This window comes from Oncorhynchus mykiss, chromosome 4, assembly GCF_013265735.2.
Source record: "Oncorhynchus mykiss isolate Arlee chromosome 4, USDA_OmykA_1.1, whole genome shotgun sequence".
Lineage (NCBI taxonomy): Eukaryota > Metazoa > Chordata > Actinopteri > Salmoniformes > Salmonidae > Oncorhynchus > Oncorhynchus mykiss.
Genome location: NC_048568.1, coordinates 26171058 through 26186318, shown reverse-complemented (window position 1 = coordinate 26186318; position 15261 = coordinate 26171058). Strand labels below are relative to the sequence as shown.

Here is a 15261-nt window from a genome sequence, read left to right as displayed (position 1 = left end):
GTGTTTGTTTTTTGTACAGAAGTGTTACATGTTAATATTCTTATTTTTCATTTAAAGGAAATATAAAAGGAGATCCATTCTTGCCTTTCTCCTAATTAATGTACAGTGGGGCAAAAAAGTATTTAGTCAGCCACCAATTGTGCATGTTCTCCCACTTAAAAAGATGAGAGAGGCCTGTAATTTTCATCATAGGTACACGTCAACTATGACAGACAAAACGAGAAGAAAAATCCAGAAAATCACATTGTAGGATTTTTAATGAATTTATTTGCAAATTATGGTGGAAAATAAGTATTTGGTCACCTACAAACAAGCAAGATTTTTGTAACTTCTTCTTTAAGAGGCTCCTCTGTCCTCCACTCGTTACCTGTATTAATGGCACCTGTTTGAACTTGTTATCAGTATAAAAGACACCTGTCCACAACCTCAAACAGTCACACTCCAAACTCCACTATGGCTAAGACCAAAGAGCTGTCAAAGGACACCAGAAACAAAATTGTAGACCTGCACCAGGCTGGGAAGACTGAATCTGCAATAGGTAAGCAGCTTGGTTTGAAGAAATCAACTGTGGGAGCAATTATTAGGAAATGGAAGACATACAAGACCACTGATAATCTCCCTCGATCTGGGGCTCCACGCAAGATCTCACCCCGTGAGTGGCTTCGTAAGAAGCATTTCAAGGTCCTGGAGTGGCCTAGCCAGTCTCCAGATCTCAACCCCATAGAAAATCTTTGGAGGGAGTTGAAAGTCCGTGTTGCCCAGCAACAGCCCCAAAACATCACTGCTCTAGAGGAGATCTGCATGGAGGAATGGGCCAAAATACCAGCAACAGTGTGTGAAAACCTTGTGAAGATTTTTTTTCTAATTTTGTCTGTCATAATTGAAGTGTACCTATGATGAAAATTACAGGCCTCTCTCAACTTTTTTAAGTGGGAGAACTTGCACAATTGGTGGCTGACTAAATAATTTTTTGACCCACTGTATGTAGGTTTTTAGCCTTCTTAATGTATGCATTAAGCCTTTATAAAGTCTGTACATGATTAAAACAGAAAGCTCCTTTCCCCAGCACTGTTGCTGCGGTCATCAAAACAAAATGTTCCACGTTTAACAAAATCAGCATTTGGCCTGGGACAGCCAAGAGATGAAATAATCATCCAAAAGTATCTAAAATTAATTGCGAAGCTCAACAAAGTCACTTATAGATGAGTTGAATATGATGTGCAAAAAATGCTAATATCGGTAATATCTCTTGAATGGGATTTGTGCCTCAATTGCTAAAACCTTTGCATTTGGAACCAGTGCCAGGGAAACTCAACCAAATCATGAATTGCTGTCTATAGATTGCTTACAGCGTAAGGAAACAATGTGTCATTTTGTAATTTAGGTGAACTATCCCTTTAAGGATCATGCTGCTGGAATGTCTACCACTGGACATTCCAAAACATTTACAAAGTATTTATAAAGCATAAATAGTGCTCCCTTTAGATTAATGACTGGGAAAGACTACTTCAGTAAATTGTTTATAAATGTGGGAGTAATTAACCATTAACACAATTTATAATTTATTATAGACCGTTGAAACAAAGTGTTACTTTTCTGAGGAAGTGTGATGAGCTGATGCATGGGCCCCGAGGGGAGAGAGAGAAATGTGTGAGTAGGAGTATGTAGCAGAAATAGCAGCAACAGACGGAAGTCAGGCTAGCAGTTTGATCTACAGCCTACTGATACACACACGACACACACCCATGAACACACGGACACAAACACACGCACACAGGTGTACCTAAAATAGTTGTTCTGCTAACCCAGCAACAGGAATAGTTTGGTCCCATGTCTGACAGTTTTAAGGTTCATTTCCTGTATAACTACACATTTTGCAAGAGGAGTAGAGAAAATGTTGCAGCTGTAAAGTTCTGTATTTCTACACATTTTGCCATGGGGACGAGAGAAGTTTAGCAATTTTCAAATTCATATTCTACTCAAAGAGAAACATTTCTTGCATTTCTACCCATTTTGCCACGGGGTGGAGAGAAACGTTGTCATGTTTTAAAGCTAATTTCCTTCAATTCTACACATTTTGCCAAGATTTATGCCACGTTAAAAATGTCTACATTGGACCTTTATCTCAATATCAAACCATTCTGGGTAATAATTAAGTACCTTATTGTGATTGTCTTCAATTAAAATGCAAAGAGCAATTTTTCAAGCATGAATTTTGCGGCTCGCGGGTGATTGTGTTTTGGCACCCCAAGTTTTCGTCAGCAAATGTATTTTATATATAAAAAACAGTTTCCCTGAGGTGCCATAGCGAGAGTTGAAGACTTGGGTGACCTGTCAGTCAAGCTGTGACATGGAGATACCATCACCTACCTGCTGGTCAGTTTGGGAGCTACATTCAAGTACATCGATGAGAATGCAATTTCTCTGTGGGCCAACCCCTTGAATAGCTTGACAACTGTATTCATGTTCAAATTCACAACATAACATACATAGGCATTTCATTATTAAGTCCTTTAGGAAATAATGTCTGGAGGGTGAAAATCCAAAAATATTATATTTTACTAAGAGTATTATCAATATCACCCCCCCCTGTCTAATATCTTAACTTTCTCTATACCATATAATCTAAAGGTAGAAATGCCATGCTTTACGTAATTAAAATGTAATGCGACTGGATAATCCCTGTCGTTGCTCCTGATTGAACGTTTATGTTCCCTGATTCTCTGTTTGAGAGAACGAGAGGTTTTTACCTACACAGCACAGCCCTCATGGACATGTAATAATGTTAATAACATGGGTGGTGGAACACGTAATAATGTCATTTATTTGGAACCGTTTTCCTGTATGTGGGTGGCAGAAATATTCACACTTCATCATGTTGTTGCACTGTGCGCATCCTCTGCATTTATAGTTAGTTACCATTTGGTAGAGGGCGTAAAAGGGTCTGGCTGATTTTATTTTGTGGCTGGCAGTTGGCATGAACCAATTTATCGAGTAAATTGCGACGTCTCATATACACAATAAGTGGTGGATTTTTAAATTCAGCCGGCAAAGCTGGGTCCGATGATAAAATATGCCAGTGTTTCTTGACGGCATCTCCCACTTTTCGCGAGTTCAAAGTATATGTGCTTGTAAACATTACAGAGAGTTCTTTAGCTTTAGCGGGTCTTTTTTGTAGCAGTTCATCTCGTGTTTTTACCAATGCCAAATTAAGAGCTTCACCCACACATAGTGGCGAATAGCCTCTTCTTAGAAACCTAATGCGCATCCCCGCTGCTTTTTCTAGATAATCCTCTGTGGAGTGGCAGTCTGAAAAACTGTCTTCTTGGAAGTCCTCTTTTTAATGGCTCAGGATGGAAGCTGTTCCCCTGTAATAGAGTATTTCTGTCCGTTTATTTTATATTCAGAGTTGTAAACAGGGTTGCATTTGATTTCTCAATCCACATAGAGGTAATGAACACGCTGAGCGTCACATTCAATAGTGAATTTGAGATTGGAGTCAATGTCATCGAGTAGTGCCATAAAATCTGACAGCTCTTATTAAAAAATGGATTTTCGTTTTCATTATTAACAAAACGTTCTTCGAAAAGACCCACATATAGGTTAGCATAACTCGGAGCAAATGTGGAGCCCATCGATGTTCCATTCGTTTGGAGGTAATATTCATCATCAAACCTGAAATAGTTCTACGTCAAAACATATTCAGCCAGCTCTAGAATAAGGTGTGATGGTGGATTAGTATCTGTTTCCCAAATAGTGAGCTAGGGCTGCCCCCCCACCCCCCCTCTCGAAATAGACTCTCGAAATCTATTTTTTTTGTGTGACCAAAATACAGTCTTCTGTTAAGTCTTCTGTGATGAGATCTTGTTTATGAAGTCTATAGAGTATTTTACATATGATGGCAATGCTTGCACATGAGTTTTAATAAAAGAGTCTACAAAGTTCGACAACGGCTCTAGCATTGAGCCTATTCCTGCAACCACTGGTCTGCCTGGATAATTGGCTTGTGTTTTAGGTTTGTGTAATTTCGGTAAAATGTACAAGCATGGACGTATGCAGCAAAGGTATTCATATTCAGGTTTTGAGATGAGGTGGTTTAATAGGGCTCCAGATTAGAGCATATTTACCTTTGGAACACCTGTGTGGCATCAACACTCAGTTTTCTATAGAAACGTTCATTGCTCAGTTGTCTCTGAATTTCTTCTTTATATTTTTCATAGTCTAAAACAACCACAGCACCCCCCTTATCCGCAGGTTTAATAACCAGAGGTGAATCTTTCATTAATTAATTAAACGCGTGTTTCTTCTGTTCTAGTGAGATTTTTCTGAATGTGGTTTGTTTGTCTCCTATATACTGACATGGCTTCTTGTTCGACTAACCTACAATAGGTATTAATCGAGGAGTTGTTAACCATGGGACAGAATTTGCTTTTGGGCTTAAAATGGGTACCAGTTCTTTGATGTGTTTCTAGGCCCGAAACAGTGTTTTGCGAAAACACATGCTTAAATGTAATCTTACGAAAGAATTTAAACAGATATACTTTCGTATTGAATGGTTTATCTGTACATGTAGGTACAAAGAGAGGCCTTTAGATAAGACTGTGATTTGCGCGTCAATATGGTCTTTTTTGGAGAGGTTAATTACCGCGTCCTGCTGTAGCTCCGTGTCCACGGCCTGTGTTCCAGCTCCCCTCTTCGACCGCTTGCCTCTCCTACATCGTTTATTTTCTTTCGTGAAGCCTTGTGTTGCTTCCGGGCTAAAACCACCCCCGACTGTGTGCCATGGTAGATGGAGTCGCTGTCTGTAGGGAATTCGCTCTCAGTGGAGAGAAACGACAGGGATTATCCAGTCGTAGTACATTTTAATGAACTAAAGCATGACATTTCTACCTTTTTAGATTTTGTGGCATAGAGAAAGTTAAGATACTAGACAGGGGAGGTGATATTAATAATACTCTGAGTAAAATATAATATTTTTGGATGTTCACCCTGCAGACATTATTTCCTAAAGGGCTTAATAATGAAATGCCTATATGTATGTTATGTTGTGAATTTGAACATGAATTATGCCCCTATATAAGATTACTCTGATGTTTTTCGTACCCAACGATTAACGAAAGACGATTAACGAAAGACCTACCGAGCAAGTTATGTCCTCATTGTGGTTTTACAGACGTGTTTAATACGTTTGATGTACACACTTTATTCGTATATTTACGAAATGCATATTGTTATATTTGGTAGCACTTATTTGTTTTTTTCCTTCGCCTCGAATACCTTTCGATGCGTGGAACGGATGTGGGTGGTGCTAGGTCTACATTATTATGTATATATGTTTTTACCTTTATTTAACTAGGAAAGTCAGTTAAGAACAAATTGTTATTTTCAATGACGGCATAGGAACAGTGGGTTAACTGCCTGTTCAGGGGCAGAACGACAGATTTGTACCTTGTCAGCTCGGGGATTTGAATTTGCAACCTTCCGGTTACTAGCCCATACATAAGGGTGCTATTTTTATTTTTTACTCACAAAAGCTCTGACGATGGCCGTGAGACCGATACTTAAACTTATTAAAGATCAGTGACATTATCAAGAGCAGTGTGCGGTTTCCTTTTTCCTTCATCTTGTTCAACTGTTACCAAGCACCTACAAAAAATATTGCTCAGATGTGCGAGTGCCTTTTGAATTAAGAATATAAAACATATTGATTTTTCGGTTACATGATTCCATATGTGTTATTTCATAGTTTTGATGTCTTCACTATTATTCTACATTGTAGAAAATAGTAAAACCAATGAAAAACCCTTGAATGAGTAGGTGTCCAAACTTTTGACCGGTACTGTACGTTTTTTATTTCCTTGTCTCCGCATTGTCTCCCTCTTTGCTACAGGCTACGAGACAGTTCGTAACACAATTTATAGATAAAATAAGTAGCATATTAATTTTAAATGTGAGCATGCTTTCCTCCTCCGACAAAAACAAAAGCTGACTCAAAGGGGGTTTGAAAACTCTTCCGCGAATGACTCTGGTAGGATACACATGATTATTCTCAATGAAAGGTGGCTATCGAGGATGGGAGGACATGCTTCCATTCGCCTATTAAACGAATCGACATCCCTTCACCACTTATCGGTTTCCGGGTCACGTAGGAGAGAGGACAGAGAAGAGCGGGTGGAGGACATACTTTTTCCCAAATTACGTCTGGTGGAGGAGTAAGCTTCCAACTCCACAACGGCGATAATGGCTGTTATCATCAGTCAGTCTCAATGGAAACTGAGTGTTCTGACATAAACCTTCCCTTTCAGCCAGATTTGACCATTGCTCAATGGTTGAATTATCTATTTCTGTGGTAACAAACCAGCTGTTGGGGTCTTGGTTGTCCTCTTCCTGGGTCTCTAGGGTGTTGTGAACTGGGGCTTTCTCTCTTAGAAGGAGGCCTAGTGTTCAGGGGGTAGGGAGACACTTGAGGCCAATGTTCTTGTTCATCAGGTGGAACTGGAACAGCACTTACATGAATAACCTAGTACTTGTTTATCAGGTTGTTAGCACATAACAGACTGCATTTCTTTCATGGATTCAGAGCTAGGTGGGTAAATGTACAATTAATGTATCCTCTTGGATTGGAAAACAATAGGCATGCACTGCTTTATTGTATAAAAAATAATTGTGAGGAAGCACAGACAGCAACTGCAATTGTTAGGTTTTTATTTAGAAAACTGTCTGGGGAGATTGAAATGAATGGATTCCATTTATTGTAAAACAGTTCAACCATTTCTTTAAAATGTTCATATCATTTTATTGGGGATATAAGATGATATTTTACTCATTTTTAGATACTATGAATAGCTTGATTGTACAACTTATTTCAATGTTGTAAGAAACCTTTTTCCTGAGAATCCTTTCTGGAATGAAAATGGATACATAATAATAAATTAAACTTTTTAAAAGAAAATCCACGCTGAAGACAATGACAGTACAATGACTATGGCTTACAGATGTGGTCAAATATATTGGCACCCTTGCCCTTTTTTAATTGAGTGCAATGGAGCATTTAAAACGGGTTGAATTGCTCTTTTTACCCCGTAGGCACCTGGAACTTTCCACAGGTGAGATAAATTGCACAGTAAACCAGAATTAGAAACAAATTCATTTGAATGGTGAATCACTTAGTCAAGGCCATTTTTGACTTTGAAGTGAAAAGTCTTAATTTCAGTTTGGATTTGTTACTTTCTTCTTGGTCCTGTGGTTGTAAATCAAACAGATACACATTGATATTTTTTTCCAAATCTACTTATTTTAGAAGAAATAGTGAGGGTGCCAATATATTTGAACGCAACTATAGGTAAGACTGCCAGGTAGGTGGTTGTGGCCATTTTCTTCTCTGGGTGTTGAGTTATCAGTAAATGGCCAAAGTACAACACCATGGCTGCTCTATGAAATACTGTAGCACTGAGAGTCAGGGGAGAGTTTAGAAACAGAGTTGTGGATTTAGACATTACAGTAACCAACAAGCCGAGGTTGAACAATCTCAAATAAGACTAAGTGCAGACTGTGAACACATTGTCATTTCATTTGGTGAGTTCAGGTAAAGCGTTGGATTAAAATGTTTCATCCTTCAGATTTATCTTTGAAATAATCTTTTTATTAGATTTTTGTTGTTGTTGAAGGATGTCAAACATCAATGGTCGGTCTAATGGAGATGTCAACATTTGAGGAAAAACACATTTTCACCAACCAACATCATACATTTCTTAATATTTCCCAAGTTATGTACCAAAATATTCAACCTTTCTTCATACATTATCAGTTTGACAAATGTTGTTGTCAAATCCAATCGTAGACACACAGTTGGAATTCTTTGAATTCATAGTTGGGTGCTCTTCCTGCCATTTGACCCTCTCATCATATCAACATCTATTAAACAAAGTAAACTGATTCTGTTATGCATAGACACTATCACATTTGGGCTAAACCAAGTCACCCCGCCCCCTCCCACTGTGAGCAGAGCATCCTCCCAAACAGGGTTTCTAGGAACAGAAGGTGTCTGACCCCACTTGGTTAGGTTTGGCACTTAGAGAAGTTTAAGACTATGACATACTATTTGACGGGTTGGCACTCTGAATAACACTTTGAAAACAAGGGCCCTTAAAACAGGCAGAGTGTGAGGGAGAGAGAGAAAATAAGGGCCCTTAAAGCAGGCAGAGTGTGAGGGAGAGAGAGAAAATAAGGGCCCTTAAAGCAGGCAGAGTGTGAGGGAGAGAGAGAAAATAAGGGCCCTTAAAGCAGGCAGAGTGTGAGGGAGAGAGAGAAAATAAGGGCCCTTAAAGCAGGCAGAGTGTGAGGGAGAGAGAGAAAATAAGGGCCCTTAAAGCAGGCAGAGTGTGAGGGAGAGAGAGAAAATAAGGGCCCTTAAAGCAGGCAGAGTGTGAGGGAGAGAGAGAAAATAAGGGCCCTTAAAGCAGGCAGAGTGTGAAGGAGAGAGAGAAAATAAGGGCCCTTAAAGCAGGCAGAGTGTGAGGGAGAGAGAGAAAATAAGGGCCCTTAAAGCAGGCAGAGTGTGAGGGAGAGAGAGAAAATAAGGGCCCTTAAAGCAGGCAGAGTGTGAGGGAGAGAGAGAAAATAAGAGGAAAATAAAGGGAGAAAAGGAGGCTGGGAGAGACAGGGAGAGACAGAGTGGTCAAGCACTAAAAGTAGACCTGTTACACACAACCCCTCCAATTTCATCATCCCCGTCTCTTCCCTGCTCTCTCACTCCTCAACACGCTCCTTCACCCCCATCATCTCTGTCTCTTCCCTGCTCTCTCACTCCTCAACACGCTCCTTCACCCCCATCATCCCTGCACCTATGTTGGTGTCTGAATTTTTCCTGATCCTAAGATGTAGCCCTCCCCTCAACATTTAAAATGTTCATAGGTCCAAATCCCTTTTGTCTTATCTCACCTGGAGATAACCCAAACAGGACGGCCTCAAACCAACAAAACAAAAATAAAACCTTAAAACAAGCAAAGTGAGCTTTTTAAAGCAACCCCCCCCCATCCATTATTGTAGTCAATCTTTAAATATGTCAGTTCGTCCATCCATCCGCCCACAACGAAGGTCCTCAGCGGTGAGCAGAGAGTCCGAGTCCACTCCCAAGGTCCTCAGTGGTAGCAGAGAGTCCGAGTCCACTCCCAAGGTCCTCAGTGGTAGAAGAGAGTCCGAGTCCACTCCCAAGGTCCTCAGTGGTAGCAGAGAGTCCGAGCCCGCTCCCAAGGTCCTCAGCGGTGAGCAGAGAGTCCGAGCCCACTCCCAAGGTCCTCAGTGGTAGCAGAGAGTCCGAGCCCACTCCCAAGGTCCTCAGTGGTAGCAGAGAGTCCGAGCCCACTCCCAAGGTCCTCAGTGGTAGCAGAGAATCAGAGCCCACTCCCAAGGTCCTCAGTGGTAGCAGAGAGTCAGAGCCCACTCCCAAGGTCCTCAGTGGTAGCAGAGAATCAGAGCCCACTCCTAAGGTTCTCAGTGGTAGCAGAGAATCAGAGCCCACTCCTAAGGTTCTCAGTGGTAGCAGAGAATCAGAGCCCACTCCCAAGGTCCTCAGTGGTAGCAGAGAATCAGAGCCCACTCCTAAGGTCCTCAGTGGTAGCAGAGAATCAGAGCCCACTCCTAAGGTCCTCAGTGGTAGCAGAGAATCAGAGCCCACTCCTAAGGTCCTCAGTGGTAGCAGAGAATCAGAGCCCACTCCTAAGGTTCTCAGTGGTAGCAGAGAATCAGAGCCCACTCCTAAGGTCCTCAGTGGTAGCAGAGAATCAGAGCCCACTCCTAAGGTCCTCAGTGGTAGCAGAGAGTCCGAGCCCACTCCCAAGGTCCTCAGTGGTAGCAGAGAATCAGAGCCCACTCCCAAGGTCCTCAGTGGTAGCAGAGAATCAGAGCCCACTCCTAAGGTTCTCAGTGGTAGCAGAGAATCAGAGCCCACTCCTAAGGTCCTCAGTGGTAGCAGAGAATCAGAGCCCACTCCTAAGGTCCTCAGTGGTAGCAGAGAATCAGAGCCCACTCCCAAGGTCCTCAGTGGTAGCAGAGAATCAGAGCCCACTCCCAAGGTCCTCAGTGGTAGCAGAGAATCAGAGCCCACTCCCAAGGTCCTCAGTGGTAGCAGAGAATCAGAGCCCACTCCCAAGGTCCTCAGTGGTAGCAGAGAATCAGAGCCCACTCCTAAGGTTCTCAGCGGTGAGTAGAGAGTCCAAGATGAACGGAATATGTAGCCTGTAAAAACACAGGCATCAGGATCCACACACCCCCAACCAATCGTCCTCCTGGGAATGTTGACAGACAGGGCACATCCCCCGCCCCTTTATCATGCCACCTCCAGCCAACCAGATGCAAGTAAAGTCCTCAGTCACCACTGCATTGGTCAGGGCTGGACCAACCAGCTGTTGGCATCCTCCAGGTCGGTCTCCAGCTCCTCATCTTCATCCAGGGGCTCTGGGGTTCGGAGGGAGAGGTCTCTTAGGAAGGAGGCCTGGTGGGAAGGTGGTCGGGGGACCGATTTGAGGCCAATCTTCTTCTTCATCAAGTGGAACTGGTCTCGGATGAAGTTGTAGAAGTCGTACTCGTAGCGCATGCGGTGGTACAGAACCTGAAGGGCCTCCAGAGTGGGTGTGTGTTTACGTACCGTACCAGTCATGTTCCCCATCTTCCTGTAGTCTGCGGAGACAGAGAAACAGACCAGGAAGTTATTCACGTATGGTTAAAATGTGAAGAAAATATATATTGTCATCCATCAAAAGGAGAGTTAGGCCTACTGTAGATCACTTTTGAGGTATGAAAATAAACTTTGGACAAAGTTTGTTTTTGGAGTGAACTATTCCTTTAATCATTTCAATGCAGTGTAACAGGCATATACAGTACCAGTCAAAAGTTTGGACACGCCTACTCATTCCAGGATTATCTTTAGTTTGACTATTTTCTATATTGTAGACATCAAAACAATGAAATACATCAAAGACATCAAAACCATGAAATAACACTAACACTCTAGGTTTCTTCCTAGGTTCCGGCCATTCTAGGGAGTTTTTCCTAGCCACCGTGCTTCTACACCTGCATTGCTTGCTGTTTGGGGTTTTAGGTTGGTTTTCTGTACAGCACTTTGTGACATTAGCTGATGTAAGGAGGGTTTAATTAATACATTTGATTGAATCATGTAGTAACCAAAAAAGTGTTATTCAAATCAAAATATATATTATATTTGAGTTTCTTCAAATAGCCACCCTTTGCCTTGATGACAGCTTTGCATACTCTTGGCATTCTCTCAACCAGCTTCATGAGGTAGTCACCTGGAATGTATTACAATTAACAGGTGTGCCTTCTTAAAAGATAATTTGTGGAATTTATTTCCTTCTTAATGTGTTTGATCCAATCAGTTGTGTTGTGATGATGGGGCGGTATACAGAAGATTGCCCTATTTGGTAAATGACCAAGTCCATATTATGGCAAGAACAGCTCAATTATTATAGATTCTTCAAAGTAGCCACCCTTTGCATTCATGACAGCTTTGCACACTCTTGCCATACTCTCAACCAGCTTCACCTGGAATGCTTTTCCAACAGTCTTGAAGGAGTTCCCACATATGCTGAGCACTTGTTGGCTGCTTTTCCTTCACTTTGCAGTCCGACTCATCCCAAACCATCTCAATTTGGTTGAGGTCGGGGGATTGTCTAGGCCAGGTCATGTGATGCAGCACTTCATCACTCTCCTTCTTGGTCAAATAGCCCTTACACAGCCTAGAGGTGTGTTGTGTCATTGTACTGTTGAAAAACAACTGATAGTCCCACTAAGCGCAAACCAGATGGGATGGCATATTACTGCAGAATGTTGTGGTAGCCATGCTGGTTAAGTGTCCCTTGAGCCTCCCGAGTGGTGCAGTGGTCTAAGGCTGTGCCACTAGAGAACCTGGTTAGAGTCCAGGCTCTGTTGCAGCTGGCCGTGTCTGGGAGACCCACGGGGTGGCGCACAATTGGCCCAGTGTCGTCTGGATTAGGGGAGGGTTTGGCCAGGCAGGGATGTTCCTGTCCCATCGCGCACTAGCGACTCCTGTGGCGGGCCGGGAGCAATGCATGCTGACACGGTTGCCAGGTGTACTGCGTTTCTTCCGACATATTGGTGCGGCTGGCTTCCGGGTTGGATGTGCATTGTGTCAAGAAGCAGTGCGGTTTGGTTGGGTTGTGTTTCGGAGGACGCATTGCTCTCGACCTTCGCCTCTCCCGAGTCTGTACGGGAGTTGCAGCGATGAGAAAAGACTAACTACTACCAATTGGATACCATGAAATTGGGGAGAAAAAAGGGGTAAAATAAATAAATAAATGTTTTAATATATATAATATATATATATATATAATATATATATATATATATATATATATATATATATATATATATATATATATATTAATAAAAATTGGTGTGGCTGGCTTCTGGGTTAAGCGGGCATTGTGTCAAGAAACAGTGCAGCTTGGCTGGGTTGTGTTTCGGAGGACACACGGCTCTTGACCTTTGCCTCTCCCGACTATACAGTGCCTTGCAAAAGTAATCGCCCCCCTTGAACTTTGCAACCTTTTGCCACATTTCAGGCTTCAAACATAAAGATATAAAACTGTATTTTTTTGTGAAGAATCAACAACAAGTGGGACACAATCATGAAGTGGAACGACATTTATTGGATATTTCAAACTTTTTCAACAAATCAAAAACTGAAAAATTGGGCGTGCAAAATTATTCAGCCCCTTTACTTTCAGTGCAGCAAACTCTCTCCAGAAGTTCAGTGAGGATCTCTGAATGATCCAATGTTGACCTAAATGACTAATGATGATAAATACAATCCACCTGTGTGTAATCAAGTCTCCGTATAAATGCACCTGCACTGTGATAGTCTCAGAGGTCCGTTAAAAGCGCAGAGAGCATCATGAAGAACAAGGAACACACCAGGCAGGTCCGAGATACTGTTGTGAAGAAGTTTAAAGCCGGATTTGGATACAAAAAGATTTCCCAAGCTTTAAACATCCCAAGGAGCACTGTGCACGCGATAATATTGAAATGGAAGGAGTATCAGACCACTGCAAATCTACCAAGACCTGGCCGTCCCTCTAAACTTTCAGCTCATACAAGGAGAAGACTGATCAGAGATGCAGCCAAGAGGCCCATGATCACTCTGGATGAACTGCAGAGATCTACAGCTGAGGTGGGAGACTCTGTCCATAGGACAACAATCAGTCGTATATTGCACAAATCTGGCCTTTATGGAAGAGTGGCAAGAAGAAAGCCATTTCTTAAAGATATCCATAAAAAGTGTTGTTTAAAGTTTGCCACAAGCCACCTGGGAGACACACCAAACATGTGGAAGAAGGTGCTCTGGTCAGATGAAACCAAAATTGAACTTTTTTGCAACAATACAAAACTTTATATTTGGCGTAAAAGCAACACAGCTGAACACACCATCCCCACTGTCAAACATGGTGGTGGCAGCATCATGGTTTGGGCCTGCTTTTCTTCAGCAGGGACAGGGAAGATGGTTAAAATTGATGGGAAGATGGATGGAGCCAAATACAGGACCATTCTGGAAGAAAACCTGATGGAGTCTGCAAAAGACCTGAGACTGGGACGGAGATTTGTCTTCCAACAAGACAATGATCCAAAACATAAAGCAAAATCTACAATGGTATGGTTCAAAAATAAACATATCCAGGTGTTAGAATGGCCAAGTCAAAGTCCAGACCTAATTCCAATCGAGAATTTGTGGAAAGAACTGAAAACTGCTGTTCACAAATGCTCTCCATCCAACCTCACTGAGCTCGAGCTGTTTTGCAAGGAGGAATGGGAAAAAATGTCAGTCTCTCGATGTGGCAAAAGGTCGCAAAGTTCAAGGGGGCCGAATAATTTCGCAAGGCACTGTATATGGGAGTTGCAGCGATGGGACAGGACTATAACTACCAATTGGATACCATGAAATTGGGAAGAAAAAGGGTGAAAAAAACATAAAATGAAATACATTTCAATAAAAAGAGTGCCTTGAATTCTAAATAAATCACTGAAAGTGTCACCAGCAAGCACCCCCACACCTCCTCCTCCATGCTTCATGGTTGCGAAACACACATGCAGATATCATCCGTTCACCTACTCTGCGTCTCACAAAGGCACAACGGTTAGAACCAAAAATCTAAACTTTGGACAAATCAGACCAAAGGACAGATTTCCACCGATCTAACGCCCATTGCTAATGTTTCTTGGCCCAAGCAAGTCTCTTCTTATTATTGGTGTCCTTTAGTAGTGGTTTCTTTACAGCAATTCAACCATGAAGGCCTGATTCATGCAGTCTCCTCTGAACAGTTGAGGTTGAGATGTGTCTGTTACTTGAACTGTGTGAAGCATTTATTTGGGCTGCAATTTCTGAGGTTAGTAACTCTAATGAACTTATCCTCTGCAGCAGAGGTAACTCTGGGTCTTCCTTTCCTGTGGCGGTCCTCATCAGAGCTAGTTTCATCATAGCGCTTGATGGTTTTGACATTTTCTGAATTGACTGACCTTCATGTCTTAAAGTAATGATGGACTGTCGTTTCTCTTTGCTTATTTGAGCTGTTCTTGCCATAATATGGACTTGGTATTTTACCAAATAGGGTATCTTCTGTTCCCACCCTTACCTTGTCACAACACAACTGATTGGCTCAAACTAACAAATTAAGAAGGAAAGGAATACCACAAATGAACTTTTAACAAGGCACACCTGTTAATTGAAATTCATTCCAGCACCTCATGAAGCTGGTTGAGAGAATGCCAAGAGTGTGCAAAGCTGTCATCAAGGCAAAGGGTGCCTATTTGAAGAATCTCAAATATAAAATATATTTAGATTGGTTTAACACTTTGGGTTACTACATGATTCCATAGTTTTGATGTCTTCACTATTATTCTACAATGTAGAAAATAGTAATAATAAAGAATAACCCTTGAATGAGTAGGTGTCCAAACTTTTGACTGGTACTGTACATGCCAGGGTGTGGTTGTGTATGTACCAGTGTTTCCTGTGTAGCATTGGTGGGAAAAGGTTGCGGACCCCACCCTGGATCATTTCTATGTAGCAGGACTGAGGTTCTCAGTTCTGGGGACTTTTTAAAAGGACACACTACTTCAAAATGAATGTCAAAAAAACACCTTCTAAAATATAATTTCCACCTCCAGAAATGAGCCAAATAATATTGGTAGAATTTTAAAGTATGCTATTACTTTAAGTATGCTATTATC

General features: G+C 41.8%; 1 protein-coding gene across 2 annotated transcripts in view; it reads right to left on the bottom strand.

Annotated features, from left to right (window-relative positions):
* Positions 1-8501: 8501 nt before the first annotated feature.
* The window catches only part of LOC110522377 (uronyl 2-sulfotransferase), a 117826-nt gene continuing 111066 nt past the window's right edge, over positions 8502-15261 (bottom strand). For both annotated transcript variants that reach the window (XM_036976014.1, XM_036976015.1), the window contains one exon: positions 8502-10677. In XM_036976014.1, the coding sequence (XP_036831909.1) occupies positions 10385-10677 (293 nt within the window). In that variant the 3' untranslated portion in view covers positions 8502-10384. The remainder of the gene's footprint in view (positions 10678-15261) is intronic.